Source organism: Vanellus vanellus (genome assembly GCF_965231255.1).
Source record: "Vanellus vanellus genome assembly, chromosome: 19".
Classification (NCBI taxonomy): domain Eukaryota; kingdom Metazoa; phylum Chordata; class Aves; order Charadriiformes; family Charadriidae; genus Vanellus; species Vanellus vanellus.
In genome coordinates, this window is record NC_138924.1 from 7,029,974 (window position 1) to 7,054,039 (window position 24,066).

Here is a 24,066-nt window from a genome sequence, read left to right on the forward strand (position 1 = left end):
GCCGGAAGAAGGGGGCACGGCACCGGGCGGCGGGAGGATTTGGCGGCAGCGGTGGAGCGCGGCGGGAGACGCAGCACCATGAGCGTGCGGCTGAGCGAGGGCGCCATCGCGGTGAGGGGCCTGGGCCGCTGCCTTGCGCACCGCGGGATTGGGGGGGACGGGGCTTGGGTCGGGCCTAGGGGGAACGGGGAGGTTGAAGCCTGGGCCGGGCCGGGCCTGGGCCTGGGGAGAAGGAGACTGGTCACTAACTCCCCCCACCCCCCGCACCCGATCCTGAGGAGAGAGAGCCGGCCCGGAGCTGGGCCGGGTCCCGGGAGGCGGGGGCGGGGGGGGGAGGGGGCCTGCGGTGACGACCGTTGCCGTGTCACGGGCAGTTCCCCAGCAATTTCCCCACAGCTGCGGGTCTCGAGGTGTTGCTGAGGGAGGTGGTGGCACCTCTCTGAGAGGCTCTTTTTCTTTCCTCCAGGCCATAATGCAGGGGGAGAACGTCTCCAAGCCCGTGCTGCAAGTCATCGTGAGTGCTCTCCGTTACCTCTTGTCACTGCACGTGCTTCCGTGGGCAGCCAGACTTCCTCTGCAGAGCAGCCCAGTGAGGCTGATTTAGCCCAGCTCTATTTTGTTTTCTGTGACTTGGACTATGCTGGTGATATCTTCTCAAAAAAACCCGACCTGTATAGATAAGTCATTTGCCAGCAACATTGCTTCATGTTTTTGATGAGTTTCTGGACAAATGAGAACTAATAATCTGTTGTTTCCCCATAGAATACACGGGCTATTGCTACAGGAAATGGGCCACCCCGTTACCGAGTGTTGATGAGTGATGGGGTTAATACACTCTCCTGTAAGTATGACAAGCTGTAGTGAGATTTTTATAAGTGTTGTGAGAAACACGCTCACTGAATTTTAGTCTGGGGCAAATTCGGTGGAGCAAAGAGTATTTATTACAGTGCTGGGAGTTACACAGGGGGTTTCTCCTCCTGTGGCTCATTTTTCCTTTACAAACGCTCTTTTTTATTTTGTATTTTGTATTCCTCATACTTGTGTTTTTTCTTGGAACATAGTTTGCATAATCAATGAGTTCTTGGAATGCGACCCACCCCCAAATGCATAATCAATGAGTTCTTGGAATGCGACCCACCCCCAAATGCATAATCAATGAGTTCTTGGAATGCGACCCACCCCCAAATGCATAATCAATGAGTTCTTGGAATGCGACCCACCCCCAAACATGCCCCCTCCCTTCTAGCGGCGCAGGTGATACGCTTCCTCAGGGGTCTTCCTGGTGGTCATCGGAGGGAGGCTCGAAGTCTTTATCACCATGTCCTTGTAGCTTCTCCATTCCGTACACTTCTGTGGTTATCTTACCTAATCACACCACCCTTTGTTTTGCAATGGTTTGGTACTTCCTACTGTTGCTTTCGTCTGATGTCCTATCTAACACTATCCCTTTCCCAAACGCATAGCAAGCACATACCTATCTTTAGCTGAAGCCATAGCAAGCACATATCTATCAAACGCATAGCAAGCATACACCTATCTTAGCTGAAGCCATAGCGAGCACACATCTATTTTAGCTGAAGCAAAATTCTTTTGCTAAATAACTTATTACAGTGTGGAGATACTAATAGTGCTAAAGTTTCCGGTCTGGTGCCTAGGCACGTAGCAGTGAAATGAATATTGAAGGAGAACATGGCATATGCGGGGACCACAGACTCTGAAGTGTGCAACTGCATTTTAATGTTTGGACGAAGTCCTTCTCTTCTGGAACTTTCTTTGTGAGCTTTAAGCAATTAACTTGCTACAGGGTATAATGAAAATCTAGAAAATTATACAAGTTTTTGTGATGGTGATTTTGAAAGTAATTTAGCTTAATTGTTCTCTGGCTTCTTTGATATATGATCTAGCTATCATTGCGCTCTGAAGTTTGGGGAATAACTACGGTATAGTTTATGCTTAGTTTTGGTGACTTCTTAGGAGTTACACTGTTTTCTATGTGTTAACTAACTGAGCAAGTTGTAGATCTAATGCAACACTAGACTGGCTGGAAAAGTTGTGACCAGCCATGGCAGCCCCTTTTAAGGCTAGCATGTCAGTTATTTCAATGTTGCTCTTCTGTTTCTGCAGCATTTATGTTGGCAACACAGCTGAACTCTCTGGTGGAAGAGGAACGCTTAGCAGCCCAATGTATTTGCCAGGTTAACAGATTCATTGTCAACAGCCTGAAAGATGGAAGGTATGTATGTCTTTTAAAGTACGGTTCTACAGAAGGGCAGCTGCACTAGTGGGTGCTCTGTCCTTCGTGACTAAGCAGAGGCCAAATGCTTTCGATTAGGATTCTCTGAGATTACTCAGTCTTTAGAGTGCAGGAGGGAAAGTACACAGTGCAAGCAATATCAGAAACAAAAAAATTAGAGAACGTGACTGCAGTGGGTTCAGATTTGTCTAGTACAGTGATTTAGTAATTTAAATTAGTTTCCGGTTGGAATACTCCAAATTGTACAGAGCTTCATTAAAATTCACTTATAATTCTCTGCTCTGGAAAAGAAACAGCGAAGATTTCTTGTTACTTAGGTGTTGTGGAATCTGGTCTGTCTTTTATGAAAATTTGAGGGAAGGGAGGTAGGATACTGCAAAACAAATAGGGATCTGAGTGATTATAGAAAAACTATGTATGTGTATAGGAGAATATGAACTGAGGTTCATAGTCTTTTTATTCAGAGTTTTTGTGGAGGGAATATAACTTCTTTTGAGACAGGGAGTATATTCTGTCTTGGAAAAGTATCAAAACTGTGCTAGATTTTAAAACACTATGTTTCAAGCCATTCAGCCTGCCATCCACTGACCTTGATGAAATGTGATACTGTTTCAAGCCTACTTGTAACTCATGAGAGGGTTAAGTTGACAGTGGAGAGCTTTTGTCTTCCACAACCCTGTCCAAAGCACCAGCCCCTAATGGTTGGCCGAAAAGGATATTCAGAGTCTGATAGACTTGCAGAGGGAGTGAAAGTCTTTATTGTTGTCTATTCTGTGTTTGTAGGAGAGTAGTTATACTGATGGATTTAGATGTTCTGAAAACTGCTGATAAGGTTGGTGGGAATATTGGCAATCCAGTGCCGTACAATGAAGGTGAGTGCCCTCTGTAAACAAATACCTTTCTGAACAGACTGTCTGTTATAGCCTTTCATCTGTCTGTTTTTTCACTTAAAAAGAAGCGGTCAGACATGTTCAGCTTTCTTATGCCTGGAACAGTGATATCTAGATCTTAAAAATCCATTCTATTTGTGTAATACAAAATAGCTTTTTTTGTATTTTAATAAACTCTACACTATGGCTGAAGCTTCAGTCTCTACATGGTATTGGGAAGTATCTATACCTTGTGATAACATTGACAGATTTTTATGATACATTAGTGGTCTCTACCTAGAGTTCCAGTAAGTATGCGGAAGCTATTCTATGTCTCCTCATAATGAGTAACCACATAGATTAGTATTTCGTCTGTCTGGAAAGAAAACAGCAGGAGGAAGATGTAATAATGATCTATGAAACTATAAGATGGCATGGAGGGGGTGAATAAAGAATGATGACTCTCTCTTTCTTTTCTGCATTCATTTGGTGCTCTTTAGTTCTTGTATTGTCAGCTAGTGGTTTTAAAACAAAGGCTGTACTGCACCCCCAAACAGTGCATAGTTAAATTATAGAACTTGTTGAGGTAGGTGCCAAAAATTGGCACAGGTTCAAAAAGCAATTAGACGTGAAAATCCATTAAAGGCTGTTAAACATAACAATACATCCTCTGCATGAATGTTAGGTTCAGGAAGCACTAAAACTTAGATTGCTCAAAGTACACAGATGAGAGACTGGGTATGAAAACACGGCTTGCATACAGACTTTCCTAAGCACCCGTTCCTACCCTGCCATCTGAAAAACGATGCGCTGGGTGGGCCTTAATCTGACCTGCCGTGAGTCTTTTGTTTCTATTATGTTGCATAAGTAACTGTTCTTAATTTTCATGTGGTGAGCTTACAATTCTCAGGCAAACATGTTTTGAATTAATATATATTTTTTTTTCCCCCTGAGGTATGTTCAAAAGTATGTTCTGTTCTTCCAGTTCTGATCTCTAAAAAAGAGAGAGGATAATAAGCACTTAAAGAAAATATTTGAACAGCTCTGTCATTGACGTATATACAGATAATGGCTGAAACTTAGTAGCAAATAGCTCTTCTTGAATTTTTTTTTTTTTTTCCTGGTGGAAGTGAATTAATATTTTTTTATTACTAAGGGACCACACATTAGTGGCAACAATTTTCTCTAGGATATTTTGGACAATCAGTGGTGGTAGGTACGCTGCCATTCTGGTTAAAAATCTACTTTACTAATAGAAGTAGAAATTAGACTTCATTGCAACAGCAAAGACATCTTTCTTCATTAACTTTTCTTTTTCCAAGGGAATTGGAGGGGCGTTTGTTAAATGAGCCTAAAGAATCCTTTGTTCCTTTGATAGTTACTTAGCTAATTGCTGTTTAAAAAATGTGTTGACATCTCAGATTTTATGGTTTGATCCCACAGTTGCTGTAGAGACCAAGATTTTGAGAACAGCTATTGAGCAGACTGTTTTGTGTCTTTCTCTCATCTCCCTTGCTTGTGTGACACAAGAGCTTGTGAACTATAATGTTTTTCAGTTGTCATACTGTTGCTTAGAAACGACTGGGAATGTGATCTCTTACAGAACTGAGCTGAAAATATACCTTTAAGAGTCTAAGTTTTAGTAAAATTACCATGACTTTGATCAAAGTTGTGGTCTTCATTTGGGATTACAAAAGTATTCAGCAATGAAGTTTTCAAATCTAAATGCTTTTGGAGATGTTACAGGTCTCTGATCGTAGTAAGCGTGGTCTTGCACTAGAGAGTTAAGAGATGTCAAGTTTGACATGATGCGTATTTTTCATTTTAACACTGATGTTATTCTGAAGATTTCATACCCTTTTGTTTGATACTAAATAAGGTTTCAGTAGCAGAAGGCGGTAACAGTTTAGAGTAGGTAAGCTTAACCCAGCCTTTCTGCTCTGCAGGGCTGCCTGATTTGTCATGAAGGCCGTGATAAAATGGCAGAGGTGTACTTCGAGTTGCAAATTCTTTAAGTTCCCATATATAGTGAGAGATTATATTTTTGAGGAACATTCAGCTAATACAGAATGAGTATATAAGAGCACTTTGTGGTTTTCATGGAAAAAAATGTTCAACTATTTTTAAGAAGTATGTTTAGGCCTACTTTTGGTCTTACTTGAAATACAGATCTCAAATTGCTAGATCTAGGATTAAGGAATATTGTCTCCTAGACTGTAATACCACAGTAGGACCTGAGGAGTGAGAAGCTGACTTTTGGCCACTTTACGCTTGAGCAGTAGGTGGTTAATCTGCCTAACAAGGAAGCTGGAGCCACAATCTTCTTAATACACATCATAAAAACTTTTCAGGCAGCATTTTGTAATAGTATTGAAAATTAAGATTGAGCAGTTTAGTTCTTGTTGAAAACTAGATGGTAATGTTATTACTGTCATTAATCTCGTTCAGATTACTCTGATGCTGGACTTTCGTCTTACAATGACAATTACTTGCTACTTATATTTAACTTCTGTCATTAATCTTTCAGCATTGAAATGTTTGTATGCTTATACATTCACTTCACCTCTTTCTCCTTCCCTTCCCGCCATTGCTTTTTGGTGTATTTTACTTCAAAGCGTGTTTTCTCTCCTCTTCTTCCTCCCCCTGTGCTGCCTCTCAGTTCTGGGACAGGTTTTCTGTCACCATGGCACTGTAGCAGGACCCCTTGGTAAAAATCATTGGAAGCACAGAGCTACTGTTTAACGGCTATTACATGAGCGTAGACCAGCTTTGGCCAAAGCTCTTGGGTTTGTTTAACCCAGTACACATAGCAGAAATGTGATCGGGTATTTCAAGTGGGTTTTTTTTCCACTTTCTGCTAATAAAAACTATGAAAGCCAGGCAGAGGAGTAAGTTTTCTGAGCACCCGAAGTGATCTGTAGGCCACCAGAAATCATAGTTTAGAAGTCCCTAGACTCTACAAGCGAGAAAATTGGAGAGATATTTCTGCCACTTCTATATTTGAGCACATGCGTAGATGTGTCAATATAGTCTTAAACCGTTGAGAAACACCAGGCTATGTGTAGGCAATCATTAAAACATGATTTTGTGTTTCATAATACACAAGTGTTCTGATGTATGTGGTGGTCTTGTCTTTGGTTTTGGTGGTGTGGGTTTTTTCTTGTTTGCTTTTTTTTTTTTTTTTAATTAAAATCCCAGGGAAAAACCATTTGGAACAAAACTAGCAAGGAAGTCTCTTGCTGTTCCATGTGCACGTTCCTGTTCTTGAATATTCTCTCCCTGTTGAGACATATTTTTCTCTTAACATGTTATGTTGTGGGGGTATTTCCCCTCCTCTTCCTCTTAGGCACAATGAATTTGGGGTGTTGAGCACTGACCCTGACTGGGTCCTCCGAGTCCCTGAGGCAGCTGAGCGAGGGTGAAATCTGGCTTCTCCATCTAGCGGATTCTGCAGCAAATACACATTGCTGTTTGACGTCACCCTGTTGCCAGGGAGACTGCTGTCACCAGTTCACCGATGTGACTCTACTGCGGCAAGTTAGAGGAGCAGATTGGGTTTTGTGCAAGGACCTTCTTTTGGATTAAAAATAATCAGACAGTTACCTCTGTAGACTATACAACATCAGGTGACACTACATCAGGGTCTCCTTGTGTTGCTTCCGCTCCTTTACCTTACTTCTGTGCCATCCTTCGTTGCCATTCTCCTCTGGGATTCTCTGCTTTTGTTCCTCGTGATGCTTATGGGCTTGGTCTGATGTTCTTTTCCATTTTCTCTGACCATCTTTCTCCTCACACCCCAGATCAAGGGGGCTTTGCCTGCTCAGGTCTAGGACTTATTGCAAACCAATGGCTAAAGAATTAGTTGTGCCCCAAAAGAGGAAAAGGTTGGATATTTTCTCACCTGGAGGCAAAATATGATAGGACAATTATTCTGTAAAAGAATTCAAATTTTTGAACTGTAGATTAGTCTTCTAATGTACTATTTGTCTAGATATGTCACTCTGCTCTTTCTCTTATTATTTATCATCACTATAAAGCAAATAAAAGTCCTGGAATCTAATAAAAATGCACAATATGTATTTACTATGGTATCACTTTACTCTCTATGCAATATACTGCTGTGTCTCAGGAGGGACCCTGATGAATGCTGAGATGATGACTCCATCACCCCCACATTGACTATCTTCGTATTTTGGAAATGCAATATAGCACGTGTTTTCTTTGTCTTGTGTTAACTTCAGGTTTTACTTTACCCAGTGGGTTTTTGGCCCTTTCTGAGTTTTAAGAGGGATTTCTCCTATAGTTTTTATCTTAGCTATTAGATAGTAGCAGAAACTACCTGTCAGAGCAATAGAAGCCTATAAAAACGGAGAAGTTGTCAAGATTACTTCAGTGCTGTCCTTTTAAATAACTGTCAACCCTGAATTCTTTCAAAGTAGAAAGTAGTTGCTTGAGGAAAGAGATCTGACTGAAATTCCTCCATAGTAATATTGTTCAACAGATGGCTTGCTACTGCTGTGTCTTATAACACCTGAATTTTAGCGTACGTTTTCTGTGTTTTAAATTATATTTTTTTTGGTGCAGGCCTTATTTCCTAAAACGGCTTTAGGGTAGCTTTAATTACTGTGCTCCCTACTACACTACACAGTCTCTTTCCATTTCATTACCAGGGCAAGGGCAGCAACGTTCTTCAGCTCCAGCAGCAAATCCAGCACCCAGCAAACCACAGCAACAAAATGGCAATTTGTCAGTAGCAGGTAAGAGTAATCCTGGGCGGGAATTCGGGTTTCCATTTTTGCAGTACAAAGCTGCAGCTTAGATTTAAAAAGGATCCCTTCTATAATGGTGGTGCACGAGAAGCACTACATTGAAGACTACACCATAGGTTAAAAAAGTGAATTCTCTTAAGAGGCTACTGTATGCTTGGATTTAATAATAAAAAAAGGGGGCAGAGGGGAGTCTGTCCCTCTTCCCCAAGGCAAAAAAATAGGAAACAACTTTGACAAAGCATTGTGAACTGAATGTCCAGTCTGATGCAATTTTGCATTCTTGAAGCAGTGCTCTGTGGACACCCAAGTAGGCTACAGTTTGGAGCTGACCAACAGGTGTGTTATTGGTGCTGAGATATTGAGGCCAAACAGTTTAGCTGGTACAGGACTGAAATAATTTGGTAGTACATCTATAAATACAGTTTTTTGATCAAGACTTGAAATAGTGAGATGCTGAAGAAGGTAGTCAATTTAAATGTCAGCCTGTAGACTATTTTTTTTTTTTTTAAAGCAAAAAAGTTGTCAAAGTCCTAGCTCTCGGTACTGCTTTAACCTGTCTGTATTCTTTACTCCAGTGCCTAAGAAGCATTTTGAAATAGCAAGATTTTGACACTTGCTTACTGCAGCAGAAAACAAGCTCTTCCTTCCTGTACTTAAAACTGATCATGAGTTCTACATTTATACGTTAATGAAATTCAGTGTAGAATTAGCAATATTGCTTCATGTCAGGAATTTATTTGATTGCAGAGGTACCATTCCTTAGTTGTTTCCCCAAATGGTGTAGATCTAAAGTTTGATGTGCCATATTTTAGAGAATTTACTGCTAACTAGTTGTTTCCCACTTAGACCGGGTTTAAGTGTTTGACTCCTGACGCATCTTCGCTTCCAGTGTAAGTGCTCTAAAGTTCTGAGAGTGTCTCTTCTGCAGCAGTTTGCAGCCTAGAAAATAATTGTGACCAAGAGCAGAAGTGATTCAACAAACTTTAGCCGCTGTGTGGTGCCCACATAGCACAGCGAATGGAGCTTTACGTGCCTACCCAGTGTTTAGTATTTGCCTTCTATGCAGCTCCCCATAGCGTGGTGGGAAAAGTTCTGCCTGACCTTGCACCACGAGTTCATTTTAACCGAGTTTTGTCTGCATGGCTGAAATTCTTTATGCTTCGTTGTGGTTTTTGAAAGGTCCTGCTGCCCCAAAGTACCATGCTCCCTCAAACCAGTTTGGTAAAGCGAGTGCCGTGAGCTCTGTGAAGACACCAGGGGGATCGCAGGCCAAAGTAGTGCCGATTGCCAGCTTGAACCCGTACCAATCGAAGTGAGTTATCGTGGTTTGCCAGGTCATGCCTCAATGTCACAGGCATGAAGGAACAACAGCTTCATTTTGCTTTCTCATGTATGAATTCTCTGTCAAATCATTCTTTAAATTCTTTTGAGTTTATTGGTTAACTTCAAACAAACAAAACCAACGATAACAACAAAACCACCCCCAAATTACAAACAAAAAAGACCCTCCATAAAACCAGCTGTACAGGTTTTCATTTGTTTTTTTGTTGTTTCTTGTTTGTGTTTTTTGGTGTTTTTTTTTGTGGGTGTAATTTTTTTCTTTTCTTTTTTTTTTTTTTTCCTAGTTTCATATCAACACTGACAATCTGAGATTTGCCTTTGTGTTGTCTTGGTGAAGTTACCCTGCTGAGCTTGATAGGTTTTTAATATTTTAGTTGAAAATCAATTGACTTCTCTTTTTTTCTTAAAGCAACCTGCTTTTTGGTAACTTAATGACAAAATAGCTCAGTAAGCTATTCACTTCGGCTACTGTTCTGTTGAAAAGCATGAGGATGTAATTATTTCGTGAATGACATTTTTAAGTTATGCAAACTGATTTGATTACCCAAGTTAAATGCGAATCCTATAATTGAGCTCTTGAGTTCTAGCATGGCTTTTCAGAGCAGGCAAACTGCTGTATGAGAAATGTACCCTAGAAGAGTAAAAGATTTGAGGCCTGCTTCTATACAGAAGGATTGTTCACTACTATTATCATACTAGATGCTTTATGGCTGGCTTTGTTGCTTTCTCTACAACTTTCTGCCTTTAATGGTCTAGGCCATTAAAATAGAAAGCAGCAGAAAAGCAGGTAGAGTTGCTGAGGTGCTGTGGGAAGATTCTGGCTTTTAAATAGTGACGTTCCAGTTCCAAAGGTTTGTCAATTCAATCTCTTTTTAAAAAAAACAAACAAACAAAAAAACAACAAACAAAAAACCCAAAACAAAACACAGAACAGTGATTTCTTGCACAATTTCAGGTGGACCATTTGTGCTCGTGTTACCCAAAAAGGCCAGATCCGCACGTGGAGCAACTCCCGTGGTGAAGGAAAGCTCTTTTCTGTAGAGCTAGTTGATGAAAGCGTAAGTGTCACGTTGAGAAAAACATAATGTATGCCAGATGTTGATGAATCCTTCATAAAGACAGAATAGAGGAAATAAAGTGTATTATAGGAAATTTTGTTTTTATTACGACTGAAGCTTGGATTCCTGTATTCATTAAGTTGAGCATCAACGACGCAGTTTTTATCCAGAATGAAGTCTTAAATGTATGGCATTACTGATTATTTTTCATCAAGGTCTATAGTGTGTGAATAAATTTCTGCTGCTTCAAAATATAGTTGTTTATGGAAACTGACAACCTAATACTGAGGTTTGTGGTGGTTTCCTGTAGATTGAGAATGAGGTCTCATCCTTGCTTAGATACATGTTATTTTGTAACGTGGAGCATCGCCTCCAAGTTACAAGCTTTCATTTTCGTGAGGAAATCGAAGTACAAATTATTGTAATACTAGGAAATTTCATCTGTGGTTTGTTTGGGGAATGGTATCTGGTTAATCTAACTAAACTTGCAGTTTGTCAAACCTCTTATCAAATTACAGCCTTCTGTCGTGAAAACAAACAAGATTCTGCTAGATTATGTTTAGTATAAAATGTGAGGTTAATAATGTAACATGTTGTCATCAGCCATTTGTTTTCTCTGCATACAGTCTGTATTCAAATTTTTTAAAAACCCAATATTTATATCTAGTGATTTTATAATTGTTACTTAAAGACTTGACATGTATGAGCAGGAGGTATCACTGTTTGCTGACTTGTCAAGCTGCATGATATAATTGAATTTTTTTTTTTTTTGCATGTAATGGCAATTACTGCCATTTTTACGAGTACCTTTTCAGAGGTGTATATATGATATATGTAGTTCTTAATGCGTTTCATTCTGAAGCTGTAGGTATACTAATGAGACTTGAATATGAGATTTGATGGTCAGGTATACAATACGTTGTTTTAGCTATAACTACAAACGTGAGGAGAATGTTGCTTGTTTCTCACGTGCCTGGAGCTAGCCTGGCAGAGCACGCTGTGTCTGTAGAACTGATGCCACTTAACATTGCAAAGATTTCTTTTTATTTATTTTTTCTTTATGCCGAATTTCAGTTTTGACCAGCTCTCCTATTTTCCTGCAGGGCGAGATTAGAGCTACTGCATTCAATGATCAAGCAGACAAGTTCTTTCCACTCATTGAATTGAACAAGGTATGGTAGCATTGTGCTTTCATAGACTGATGTGAGCTAGAAAAGAGGAACTTCAGCATAGCAAGGATTTTTAAAGGTGAACACATTTATTTTCTCTGTCTGACTTCTGATAATATCCTCTGTTTCATTGCTTTCTCCTGTAGGTATATTATTTTACCAAAGGCAATTTGAAGACTGCTAACAAGCAATATACAGCTGTTAAGAATGACTATGAGATTACATTCACTAATGAGACTTCAGTTGTGCCCTGTGATGATGCCCAGCATCTTCCATCTGTTCAGTTTGAGTTTGTATCCATCTCTGACTTGGAGAACACACCCAAAGACTCGATCGTCGGTCAGTCTAAGTAGCAAAATGGCATGCTCTAGAGCTCTAAAGTTTTACTTTTGTGTCCTGAATATTGGGGAGGTAGTAAGCATGCAGTGCTTCAAGTGTTATGATCGCTTAAATGAAGTTATGCAGGGATGGTTGCCATTAAAAATACCTCAGGCAGCTTCCCTGTTAAGATGTCTTTGCTCTGTTCTGCTAACAACATATAGTGATTTTTCTTCAAACCTGTGCCTCAAACTAAAGTCAGTAAATGATATTTGTTTATTGTACTATGATCATTGTTTTCCACAGAAAAGGGCTGAAAGAAAAATGTCCTTGCTCAGCACGTGTGCACTTCATACCTTTCGTGGTCTCGCTTTCTTTCACTATCTAATTATCTCTGTAGTGATTTTGGCATAATTCATTGCATTCAAGTCCAAGTTGCATGACTGTTTTGGCTTGCTTTGTGAAGTATTGGAGGTTTGTTTTTCTGTAATTTGTTGGGCAGAGTACTCCGGAAAAATCAGAGGCTTGGGTGGGGGCGAGGGTTCTCAGGTTTCACAGGCACAAGATGCCTGTGATTCAGAGGCATTCAGCTAGGAATTTTAAAGGTAGATCTGTAATATTAAAAAATGGTATATTTTTAGTGAGTGCAAAGGGGATTGTGTTACTCTTACTACCTGAATATGCAGACTTGTTTAAGTTGGAGGTTACAATTGCGGAGCTACAGTGAAGGCACTAGCCAGTTGCTTCATTGTGTTACAGGCGCTTTGAAACCCCTTGCCTGAAAGACTTGGGCTTAAACAGCAAGTGTGTGTGTGTGTTACAGTATCAGGGCTAAAGTCCTTTGACAGAACGCGATGGGCAAAGATAGTACAATGCCTTGATCTCTGTGGTGAGGCTTGCATTTATGAATACCTTAATGAATTCGTCAACAAAATTAAAGCACTGAAGAGTTCAGTAGTGGAGCATTCCTACCATAATACGCTTAATTTCCATATCAGATTTGATTTGAATAGGGAGCTAGGATACAAGGTAAAAATCTGACACTAGGATTGAATTCTTTTCTTGTGATCTTGTATTCCCCAATTGTGACCCTTGAGTAACTAAGGAAATTGTGACTGTTTTTCAGATGTAATTGGAATTTGTAAGAGCTATGAAGATGTCACTAAAATTATAGTGAAAGCTAACAATAGGGAGGTATCAAAGAGGAACGTGCATCTGATGGATACATCAGGGAAACTGGTGACAGCTACGCTGTGGGGACACGAGGTATGTGCTCTTACCTGTTCTTAAGCCAAGGTTCCTTTGTGTAGGGTGAGGAAATGAGTGTGCTGTTGTCATCTGAGATGGGTATAGCACTGAGACAGAGTCCTGGGTGTTTAAGGATCAGGGGCAGAAAGAAGGTGAAAGACTGTCTGGTTTCATTCAGGTGTGATGTTCTTAACCTTTCTCTGACAAACTGCTGACATGATCTGACTAATGCGTTCTGAACAACTGCAGACATTATGTCTCAAGCCCAAAGACTGAAGATAACAGGCTTCTAGTTTAGGAAAGTATATGAGTTGCAGTTTGATTATGGAAAAGCCCGTTGGCTACGGCTGTCTCATTTGAGATGAATTTTATTTGTAAGGTGGGATGCATGTTACCCTGCATAAATTGTTGCTTAACTAGGGGGCTGAGAGGCTGTATCTCAGACTAGGAGTTTGAAGCATTAGAGCCTTGGATTGAAAGTTAGAGTAGTTGTGGTAAACTGCTGCTTTATCCTTTTAACAGGCTACTTTGTTTTCCAGCGATGTTGTAGATACTTAGGGATTTATGTTCCAGTCTATAAAATGGGAGTGATCCTGCCAGCTTGACAGTGATGCTTTATGGCTAAATGATCAAGTGCACTGATAATGTAGGTAGCTAAACACCATTAACCATCTGCTGATATAAATGAAGTAAACTGAAGTTCAATATCACAAAGTTCTGACGTTGAACCAAGTTGTTACAGGAGAGGCTACTGGTAATCAATTCCTGGTATAACTCTTCCAACGGAGATCAGGGTCTGCATTTTACAAAGTTAAATCTGTTTGCTTGCTTGTAGAACAGAGACAGCAACAAGCATTGAGGGGAAGTGACATGGCTTGCAGCTGGCACCGTTAGGGTTAGAATCTGTATCTCCTTTATAATAGTCATTGCCCTAATGGCTGGGATATGTTTTGGGTTTTTTTTGTTTTTTGCATCTCATGGATACAGTGAATGCTATTGCAAACTCCAGCTCATTTGTAATCTTTAAGCGCATGATCCTCCCCTTGCTTGCTAAGTGGTGTGGGTCCAGAAAATCTATACTTTTCAAAACCTCTCTCAAGCCAAGAGGTTCTGTTATTGTCAGATTTGACTTAGATAACAAACTGATGGCAATCGAACAGCATTAAAGCAGCTTTATGAGATTAAAAACAGAAAATGGAAAGTAGAGGAAAACCGTTTGGTTGGCATACCTACACTTCTGCTTTTTAAGTTATGGTAGAACAGACATGATTGGCTCAGTCAAGCTGAGTGTGTCGTTTCTTCTCCTGAAGAGCCTAATCTGACCAAATAATTTCTCCTGTTTGGAGAAACCTCCATTCCCATAACCCATCTCTCTTTTTCTAAAATCCTTGTGTAAAACTCCTAATGGAGGGGACCAATGCTTTTCTCTTCCAAACCAGGGGTGTGACTTAAGGGTTCTCTGGTTCCTCAGGAAATGGGGTGTTAGGATTACAGCTTTAATTCTTAGCTGCCTTTTCATAAACTCCTAGTGATACTGTTTAAAACCTTACCTTCTAAATATTGTAAGATGGTTTGGTTCAGGTTTGGTCTCTTGTCACGACCTGTGAATTATGATCGCAAGTTCAGTACCTTTACTGTAGTGTGCTACTAATGTATTCTGTTTTTTCACACATGCAGGCTGAACAATTTGATGGTTCTAGACAACCTGTGATAGCCATCAAAGGAGCCCGAGTCTCTGATTTCGGTGGTAGAAGCCTGTCTGTCCTGTCCTCGAGTACAGTTGTCATCAACCCTGATAGCCCAGAGGCTTTTAAGCTCCGAGGATGGTAGGAGTGTGTGTTTATGTTGATTCATTACAGTCTGTTGCGGAGTATTTGTTTTATTCTGTTTCTCTGTACTTGAGCACTCTGTATTTACTGAAGAAAGGTAGCAGAGGATATGGGTTCTGGGGTTATAGAAACTTCTCTTCCTTGAAAGCACTAGAGCCTGAAAGGCTGTCCTTTTTAACTTGTTCAATTCAAAAACTTATAATTCCATGACAGACCTTGAAAAATTGAAATAGGAGTAGTGCATGCTGACCCAAAGCCTTGGAAGGCAGCATGAAATCAGGCTTGACCAGCTCCACTTTCTGAGGCATTATCTGAGAGAACCGTATTTTTTTCACAGGCTTTTTCCATTGTGTGCAATCTGATATACACTCTGTTAGTATGGACTGGAGGAACGATGTTGACTTCTTCCAGTGTCTATTCCTTATCTGATATTTTTCAGATAGCAAAGTAACATTTTTGTTGTTGTCAGGAAAGCAAAGTGAACAAAGTGGTTTCTTGGTGGTTTGCTTCTACTGTAGATAGTTGCTAAATTGTCTGCTCTAGCTACTAATACGGTGAGATGTGGCGTATGTACGAACAGGGTGAAGTGCTGGCAGCATCAGATTTTTAAGTCCTGGGTTTTCAGGTTCTAGTTAAATCATCCAAACGTGGATAAAATATAATGGCGTTCTGCATTTTTCATTGAGCTGTGGTTCTCCCATACTTCAGAGGATTCTTGAAGATAAAATTGATTTTGGGTCTTAGCTATTACTGTCACACTTTAATTAAGTTCAGTTTTTGAGTGTTGTTGGTGTGTTTCTCAAATCACAAAAAACACCAGAATGGGATGGCAGTACAACCTTTTGCTGAAAAGCAGTGCTTTCTTATTTCAACAGAGGAAACATAATCTGTTCAATGCTATTTGCTTTTCCTTTTGAAGCTGCTGCGAAGATAATGGTACCATGTAATTTAATTTTAATTATGGAAATATCTTGATGCCCTTAAATCTTGTTATCTGACTGCCTTTAAGAAGCATGCAGTGCGTGCTTTGACCACTAGCTGGCAAACAAATTGCAGTTATATAGAACAAAGCTGTCCTCCTTTTGTGGGTTTATAAAATACTGTGCTAATTAAGTCGGACTATTAACTTATTCTGAAATGCTATTTTTGTTTGCAATATACACAAATTACCCTAATTGTTTCCTTTGCAATCATTGATAAAAAATCCCTCACGTATTAAGTACATGAAACTAAATGTAAGCTTTTGATAAGTCTGTATGGTCTGCTATCCAAAAATAGAAGTGTATCTCTGTGGTTCCAGGTTTGACTCCGAGGGGCAGCTTCTGGAATGTGCCTCCATCTCTGATGTCAGGGGTGGGCCAGCAGCTGGGGCGAATACCAATTGGAAAACTTTGTTTGAAGCCAAATCTGAGAACTTGGGACAAGGAGATAAGGTAGAGCATGGCCACTGAGTACAAGCCTTGGGTACTGGGGAGAAAATAAAAAGCTAGACTTTATGCAGGCATTCTGCTTATTGAAGTAGTCCAGTTGTTGAGCAGTATGTGCTTAATCTCTCAGAATTCATGCAATTAATTTTTCTTTTTGAAAATAATTTCAAGCTTCTTGCTGATGTTGCAACGTGATACTGTGTTTGCAAGAGAATTCTAAGCCTTGTATAAATGGGGGGTGGTGGTAGTTCACCCCAAAGATGTTTATGTAAATAGCACAAAGCGTTCTAAGGAGAAATGGGTGCATTAGGAGGAAGTGGTTTTCAAGCAAGTACTGCACACTTGGTCAATAGAAAAGCTAGCACTAAAACCCAGTTCTCTGGCATCCCAGTCCAGTAACCTCTCTAGGCTTATACTGCTTCTTGATCTATTTTTAATTATCTTTTTTTTTCCCCCCAACTTAAGTGCTAAGCCATTTGGGATACGCAAGAACTTCTATCCAAGGGAAAAAACTTTACCTGTAATTCAGCTATTTTCTATGAGAATTTTTGCACGTGCTTCTTAAGCAACCTCTGCTTATCTGTTGAAAGACTTGACTGTAGTCTTAAACCATTAGGATGATTATTTTAGTATGGTGAGTGGGTATTTTGTTCTGTAGGCTATAGTTTAATCAAATGCTTATCTGTAATACTACACAGTAGGCTTTCTGTTTTTTGTATTGGCTCCCAAAAGAAGCATAGGAAAGTGCAGAATCTTAATCCTGTGAAAAAGTAGAGATTTGAACAGACACAATGGAGAAGCAAATATGCTTTATCTAAAGAAAACCTAGCAATTGGAGTTTCCTGCAATGGAAACACAAAATAATCTTGCTGTAGGGGCTTTATTTAACATAATGGAAGCCTGAAAATGATTGCAACAGAGGGGTTGATTTACAGTTTCCCAATAATCCATAGCTGTTAAGCTTTCTAATCCTAAATATCCAAGTATGGGTGCCTTGCTTTGTAGTTAATTCAGAATTGGAAAACGTTGAGTATTTTGAGGCTAATGTTGCACACTGGCTTTCCTAGGCGGATTATTTCAGCTGTGTGGCCACCGTAGTACATCTGCGCAAGGAGAACTGTATGTACCAGGCATGTCCCTCTCAGGATTGCAATAAGAAAGTGATAGACCAGCAAAATGGACTGTATCGGTGTGAAAAGTGTGATCGTGAATTCCCCAACTTCAAGTACCGCATGATGCTTCTGGTAAGTAAATGGATTAGAGGAGAGTGTGTTTCTCGCTCTTTTCCCTGTACAGTCCAAACAGAAATCTTTTGAGAGAATGGGGTGTTAGAGTGCTGTTTGTCTCTCTGTGGTGCCTGTGGGTTAGAGGATATTTAAATGGCTTGTATGCTGTACCTGAGTGAGGGATGTTTCATTGAGCTGATTAGCAGTTTGTTTTCCTAGTGCTCCAATTAAAAGCTTTTCTCTTTGCCAAAAAGTTGATGCTAGCTCAGTTGATTCTGGTTTCCAAGTGTACTATGCAGTGCAGAGTACAGATGGCCTACGCCTCTTCAGTAGTGAAGATAAACTGAAGTAAAATGGCATTTCTGGAGAGCAGTAATTGCACTTTTACAGCTGCTACCTATATTTAGTACATTTTTTTTTTTGGTAGGTATTGTTCTGTCTCATGCTTTAATGGAGCCTGCTTCAGAAAGTTGTTTGAGGCTTATTATTGTGATGCCCACTTACACTATAAGCATTGAGCCTTCGTCTGTTTTACATTATCAGTTAGAGTTGTATCTGCTGCTTGGAAATGCTGTGCCAGGTGGGCATGCAGAGAGAAGGGAACTATCCCTGCAGTCTCACTAAAACACAAACTGCTTCTGAATAATTTCTAGCAGATAACTTCTAGGAATGCACTTTACATAGCGGAATCATTCTTGTAGAATATGAAGGGTATACTGAGGGTACAATCAAGGCCCTCAGAGCAGTGTCGCTCCTATTTTCTCATCCCTAATTATCAAAGATGCCAGGAAATCCATGTGAGGCTAGTACTTGATGGTCTTACTGCTCTGTCTTTCCTTGAATGTTTTGATAATTTCCTCATAACATAGTATTACATGTGCTTATGCTCAAGTACTTGGGTATGTACAAAGTAAATGTAGTTTGCAGTCTTGCTGGTGTCCCCCGTTGGTGGTTGTTCTGGGCTACTTGTTCTTGCTCACAGCTCATCAGTGACAGCGGAACAGAGCTGAATATCCATCAGTGGATACTGCTGTGATCTTGTCGGCCTTTTCCTGTGACACAATGTACTGTCGACATTAACTTGCATTAACTGTGACATTCTATGGAGCTTAAAAAAACCAAAAAAGGTAGCAAGTCACTGCCTTCCACCCTCAGTGACGGAAAGTACCTATGGTGCATAGGTCTCTCTGATAATTATCAGAAATTTAAAACTCTATATAGCTGTGAAATAATTTTTTCTTTTGTACTGTCTTCCTTGAGGAACAGGCAACTGAATGAAATGACCTCTTGGTTTTTTTGGTTGGCTGTTTTTTTTTGTTTTTTTTTTTTTTTTAGGTGACCATTGCAGACAGTCTAGAGTATCAGTGGTTGACCTGTTTCCAAGAGACAGCGGAATTCATTCTTGGGCAAAACGCAGCTTTCCTGGGAGAACTGAAGGAAAAGGTCAGTCAATTAGCTTACTGTATTTTTAGTAAATGTCTAGAAGTTGAGCTATGTTTCACACACCTTGTTGTTGGGCTGCTCTGAAGTGTCTTGCTTTTTTTTTTTGATCCTCCTAGTAAGGAAATATTCTTGTAATGTTGACTTTGAAGGCAACTCGGAGAAAGATGTAAGGTACGTGTGGAACACCAGTGCTGACCCATCAGAGAGCACGATCTCATATGTGCACATATAAAGCTCCTAAGTCAGCAGAGGTGGCAAAGGCAGTGGGCTGTGTTCATGTAGTGGCTGTGGAAATTAACAGTATTATTAAAAATAAGTACAAAAGTGAAAGGAAGGGATATTTTCCTTCATTTGGCAAGAACTGATCTTGCCCATTCTCTGAGTGATAGGCCAGCTCAGGGGCCGGCAGCCCAGGATAATTCTCCAGATGTTGAACTTCAGTATCTTTTACAAGTTCACAAATTGGTGCTTCTCTCTAGCCTGAAGTTCTTGGCAGGGACTTGTTTACTCTCCTTGGAATTATTTTCCACGGGCCATCTGCCTGGAGAACAGAGATTTGCCTGGTTTCCCCCATAGTTTGCTCCCACAGTCAGTCTGTCTACCTCTGAGCTCTTTTGGCTGTTAAAAGTTGGAGATCAGCCTGTCCTTATCCCCTGGACCTCCAGAGACAGCTGATTACTTGTCGATAGTACTACAGGCTTTAGAGGGCTGACAGCTTTAACAAGTGTTGACTCCAATAGAAAGGACAGGCTGTTTTATCATTGTACCTAGATTGGAAGAATCTGCAATAAAACTGTTTTAGCCAGGAATGCTAACAACATTATCCTTAATGTGTTCCAAAAATTTGTTTACAAAACCGAAAAGTCCCAGAACACTTTGTATGTATCTTTATAAGTAGGCAGGAAGCTTTTTGAACTAATGGGTGTTTTAATGGGTGAAGCTGACACTTCAGAAGTGTCAGCCCACTTCTGAAGGCTCTTTTTTCCCACCAAATATAATCAGAAACTTTGTGGGTCATATGAAGACTATGACTTGTAAAATGGGTCATTGGCAGAGATGCTTAAGTGATATTTCTTCGGCAGATTAGAATGGTTTTTAAGGTTGTAAGCCATTAAAGACTGACAGACGGTATTTTCTTCCCTTTGTCACTATGTGCTCTGCTGCATTTTCTTTTCTTCATACCAAAATAATCTTGATTTTTAAAATAATCTTGACTTTTTTTGTTTTGTTTTGGAGGGGTTTTTTTGTTTGTTTTTGGTTTTTAAGTCGTCTGCCATACTAACTGTGTGGTTTTGTTGTGGGTTTTTTTAATGATGATCTAGAAAGCATAAGTTCTTGAATTGTGTATGAGCATTGCTGTGCTCCCAGGCTAAGGCTGGTTGATGCTAGGGCTCCATAGATACAGCAGCTGTTGGTTAACACATTGCTTGGCTGTGGGAGGGAAATGAAGCAGGAGGGTGGTTGAGGCTGTAGTCCTGGTTGTCCAGAGACACTGTTGTGAGCCACTTCTGCAAAGCAGGGCTAGTTTTCCTGTAATTTACATACAATAATGTTCATTTTTGAAATTTCCTGCATTTTGGCTGTGTAAGGTAAGTGGTACGAAGCTTGCAGTTCTGGGATGCTAAAAGTTTTTGTGCTATTGTGAAGGCTGGACGCCTCTGTTCTGCAGGAAGATGCATTGCTAGGGCATTCTGATTAGATGTGCTTGCGCTTTTGCATTTCCATTTTCAGACATTCTTAACTTGTCAATATTTTCTTACTTCATTCACGCTTAATCTCTGCTAGAGCTCAAACAAAATTTCTTAGTCACTTTTAATACTGAAGAGAACTGGATGGAGAAGGAGATACAGCAGATCCTATGTAACTGTACAAACATGTAATGTCTTTTGAAGAGCTGCCTAATGGAAATGGCTGAGGATAGAAAATGGAACATAATATGGAATGAGCCCTTCAGCCGGAATGCTTTGTGTTCCGGGAGAAATTGGTTTTGATTTGACACTTTTATGAGCCTTTAAAAATGGTACTTGATGCATTTTCAGTAAGCTTTTCTTAGTGTTTTTTCTCTGAAGACCTAATGCAGTGTCCTGTGAAGAGGGTGGGAGTCTTTCCTCTGCTCACAGTATGTATTGAGTCCACGTACAGCCAGTGACCATGCTAAGTGTAGATGTGCATGCACGGTTTTTCATCTACTTCTCCACTGTGTTTGTTACCAAAGGAGATAACGTAGGGTAGAAGTGACTGGTATGCTAACAGCATTTTCCACTCACTAATGGTTAGCATAGTTTGTGGCAGAGATGGAAACAGAAGCCAAATGCTTTATTAAGCGAGTTTACTTATCCTCTAATCCATACGATGGTCCGAAGAAGGTGTTTTTTAATATTCAGGAAGGATATGCCTAAATTCTGCGGTCTCTGAAACTAGCTACTCCTGTTCACCTTCATTTGTTGTGCTTTTCTAAACCTTGGGAGAATCACTGTGTAGTGTAAAATAGTGCTGTGCGCATTTAAAAACAGCAGATGTACCACTTGGAATAGGAGTGAAACCGAGGTGGGTTCAATTCCAGATCAGATGCTCTGTCTGCTGCTGGAGTGACTGATCAAGTCAAGTGCATCTGGTAGATAAATGCATTAATAATTACTTGTCTGTAACCTCGTGGGGCTGCAGGATTTTTGTGGAATGTCAGCAAAGGTTTTTACCTTTTTGTAAAAAACAGTATTTTTACAAAAACAAACTTTTTTTCCACAGTCTCCACAACTTGTCTGCTTCTCTTACACTGTTTTGACAAATTGTCTGTTATAAATTATGATGATGATTAGTGTTCGTATGGTAATTAGAAGCCGCTTATGTTATAAATATGACAGTCTTCTAATGGTTATAAAAGTATGTTCAAAACATGCATCCACTTTTTTTTTTATAGAACATCCTCTTAAACAGGTCTGTGTCAGGATGTGAAGGATACGTATAGCCTTGATGGATAAGCAGAGAACCAGAATGCCTAATAAGACAGTCAACAGGGAAATAGTTACCTCTGTCAGGGTCTGTGATCCTGGCAGAACATCAGAATTAGGCAGTGAAGCAGCAGAAGAGAATCTCGTGTAGACTTGTAGTATTTTCATTCTGTGCACTTGGCTGCGGACTCGGTGCCACTGTAGGTTATTTTGTTGAGCTAGCTGAAAAGTTTTCACCTTGAACTAAACTTCTTAAAAACTTTAAATTATGGTTTTGGCATCTAAAATTTGTTGGAAGATTCAGGTCTGCCTACGTGATCCAGTTAGTTCCACCATTTTGCCAACATCACCAAAAGATGAGCTGTTCTGAAAGTTTACGGTACTACTGGAAGCCTGGCGTGTCTGCAGCTGATACCTGTCTTTGTCCTTCTCACAGAACGAGCAGGCATTTGAAGAAGTGTTCCAAAATGCAAACTTCAACACATATGAGTTCAGGATCCGAGTAAAACAGGAGACTTACAACGTAAGTGTTCCCCAAAAAGAAAATAATGTAGCATGTGTCTCTTGTAGTTTTACTTGTCTCCATAGAAGGTGGCTTCCTCCTCTTATGTTTTTGGGGAGAAGTTTCCAAAGATACTTGCTCACACAAATACTGTCAGTCTTGAGCACTGAAGGAGGGGGTCCACTGTTGTTAACACTGCTGCCTCTCAGGTTCATCAAGCCTGGCTTGTTTCAAATGAAAACAACACAGCCGCTCTGGGAGGCAACTTTGCGCCCCCAGCCAACCCCGATACCGAGAGCAGTAAGTTATTGGGGCAGAAGCAGGTTAGGACCAAATGCCTGGAGTGCTTAGCGTTCTTCTTTTACATGCCGTATTTCTCTTTCACAGGATGAATCTCGTATTAAGGCTACAGCAGTGGACATCAAACCCGTGAACTACAGAGAATACAGCAAGAGGTTGATCGCAAGCATCAGGAGAAATGCTCAACTACAGTGAGGAGGCTGGTGCTGACTGACAGAAGCCAGAACTTCCAGGAAAAACTCAATGGATGATCCTACATTGATGTTTTCCCTGCCCCTTGTATGACCATTTGGCATTAGTTACACCATGCATGGTAGTCCAGTGTAGTGGGCTAAGTGATTTAATGCCCTTCTCTGAAGCTACGCCTCTGGTAGGTGACAGTGAACCCTAACGGCCACTATATTGTAGACTGTTGTGTTCTATTAAGCTGTTGCGGCACTGAAGAGGAGTCTCTAGACAGATTGCCAGGATCTTTAGACAAAGCATTCAGCATGTCTGAAGTAACTTTGCTTTCTTACTCTATGTAAAGCTGAATTATATACCCGTTGTGTCTTCTTTGCAAGAAAGTAGTGACAACCTTGACACTTTGACTTGTTCGGCAGAGGGTAGGAGGAAGAGTGTCAGGCGGCTTTCAGCTATGGACGAAGGAGAACAGGTCTATTAGCGCAAGTTAGTTCCTTTCCGTAGAATTCAAAGGTTTTCGCTTTCCACAGGTGCCATGCAGTTGTTAATGCTTGGAATGGCAATATGGTTGAATTATTAATCAAAGACCTATCTCTTATATCTGAAGAATATCCTTCCTTCAGGGTTTAATAGACTGAGTCAGATGGGTCTGATATTAATCAAAATTGTCTCTTCTGAGGAAGGCAGATAAGCATTGACTCTCCATCCCCCAGGGAAATCTAGGCAACTACAAAGCATTGCTTTAGTTTTCTCTTCAATTAATACTATAGGTTTTTGACTACTCTGAGCATACATTTCCTGCCTATACATGTTTTGTATGTTTGTATGTTCAGTTTCTTTGGTTTTATTCGTAACGCTGTTAATCAGAAACAGGTCTTTAAATGGGGGGAGCTTTGTTTCAATAAACACTGTTTAATTCCTGTGTAGTGAATTTTGCTTTCTTTGAACACCAAAGACTTCTCATTACCGGAAAGCAATTAATTAGCTTTCATAATAAGCATTCACTTGGGGGAGATGTTACCTTATTACAAACTCTTAAGGTTAGACTGAAGAATGGAGACTTCTTTGCCTGATGTTAACAGCATGGAAATGCAGTGATATTTTCACTGTTTCTGTGCCTGAGAATGCTGATGAGCTGGCACTTCTGGGATTTTTATTGACGTTTACACAGCAGTCTAAAAC

General features: G+C 40.2%; 1 protein-coding gene across 1 annotated transcript; it reads left to right on the forward strand.

Annotated features, from left to right (window-relative positions):
* Positions 1-40: 40 nt before the first annotated feature.
* On the forward strand, positions 41-23,810 carry RPA1 (replication protein A1). Its single transcript, XM_082493176.1, has 17 exons — positions 41-111; positions 467-514; positions 763-841; positions 2,125-2,233; positions 3,038-3,126; positions 7,794-7,880; positions 9,072-9,204; positions 10,189-10,291; positions 11,395-11,463; positions 11,607-11,799; positions 12,905-13,044; positions 14,704-14,852; positions 16,156-16,288; positions 17,350-17,526; positions 18,844-18,951; positions 22,336-22,422; positions 22,789-23,810. The coding sequence occupies exons 1-17, from the start codon at positions 79-81 to the stop codon at positions 22,894-22,896; spliced, it is 1,845 nt and encodes a 614-aa protein (XP_082349302.1). The 5' UTR covers positions 41-78; the 3' UTR covers positions 22,897-23,810.
* Positions 23,811-24,066: the final 256 nt, after the last annotated feature.

Coding starts and splice junctions, on each gene's coding strand:
- RPA1 (XM_082493176.1), top strand. CDS start 79: ATGAGCGTGCGGCTGAGCGAGGGCGCCATCGCG. Junction 9,205..10,188: donor TTGAACCCGTACCAATCGAA/GTGAGTTATCGT, acceptor GCACAATTTCAG/GTGGACCATTTGTGCTCGTG. Junction 14,853..16,155: donor GCTTTTAAGCTCCGAGGATG/GTAGGAGTGTGT, acceptor CTGTGGTTCCAG/GTTTGACTCCGAGGGGCAGC.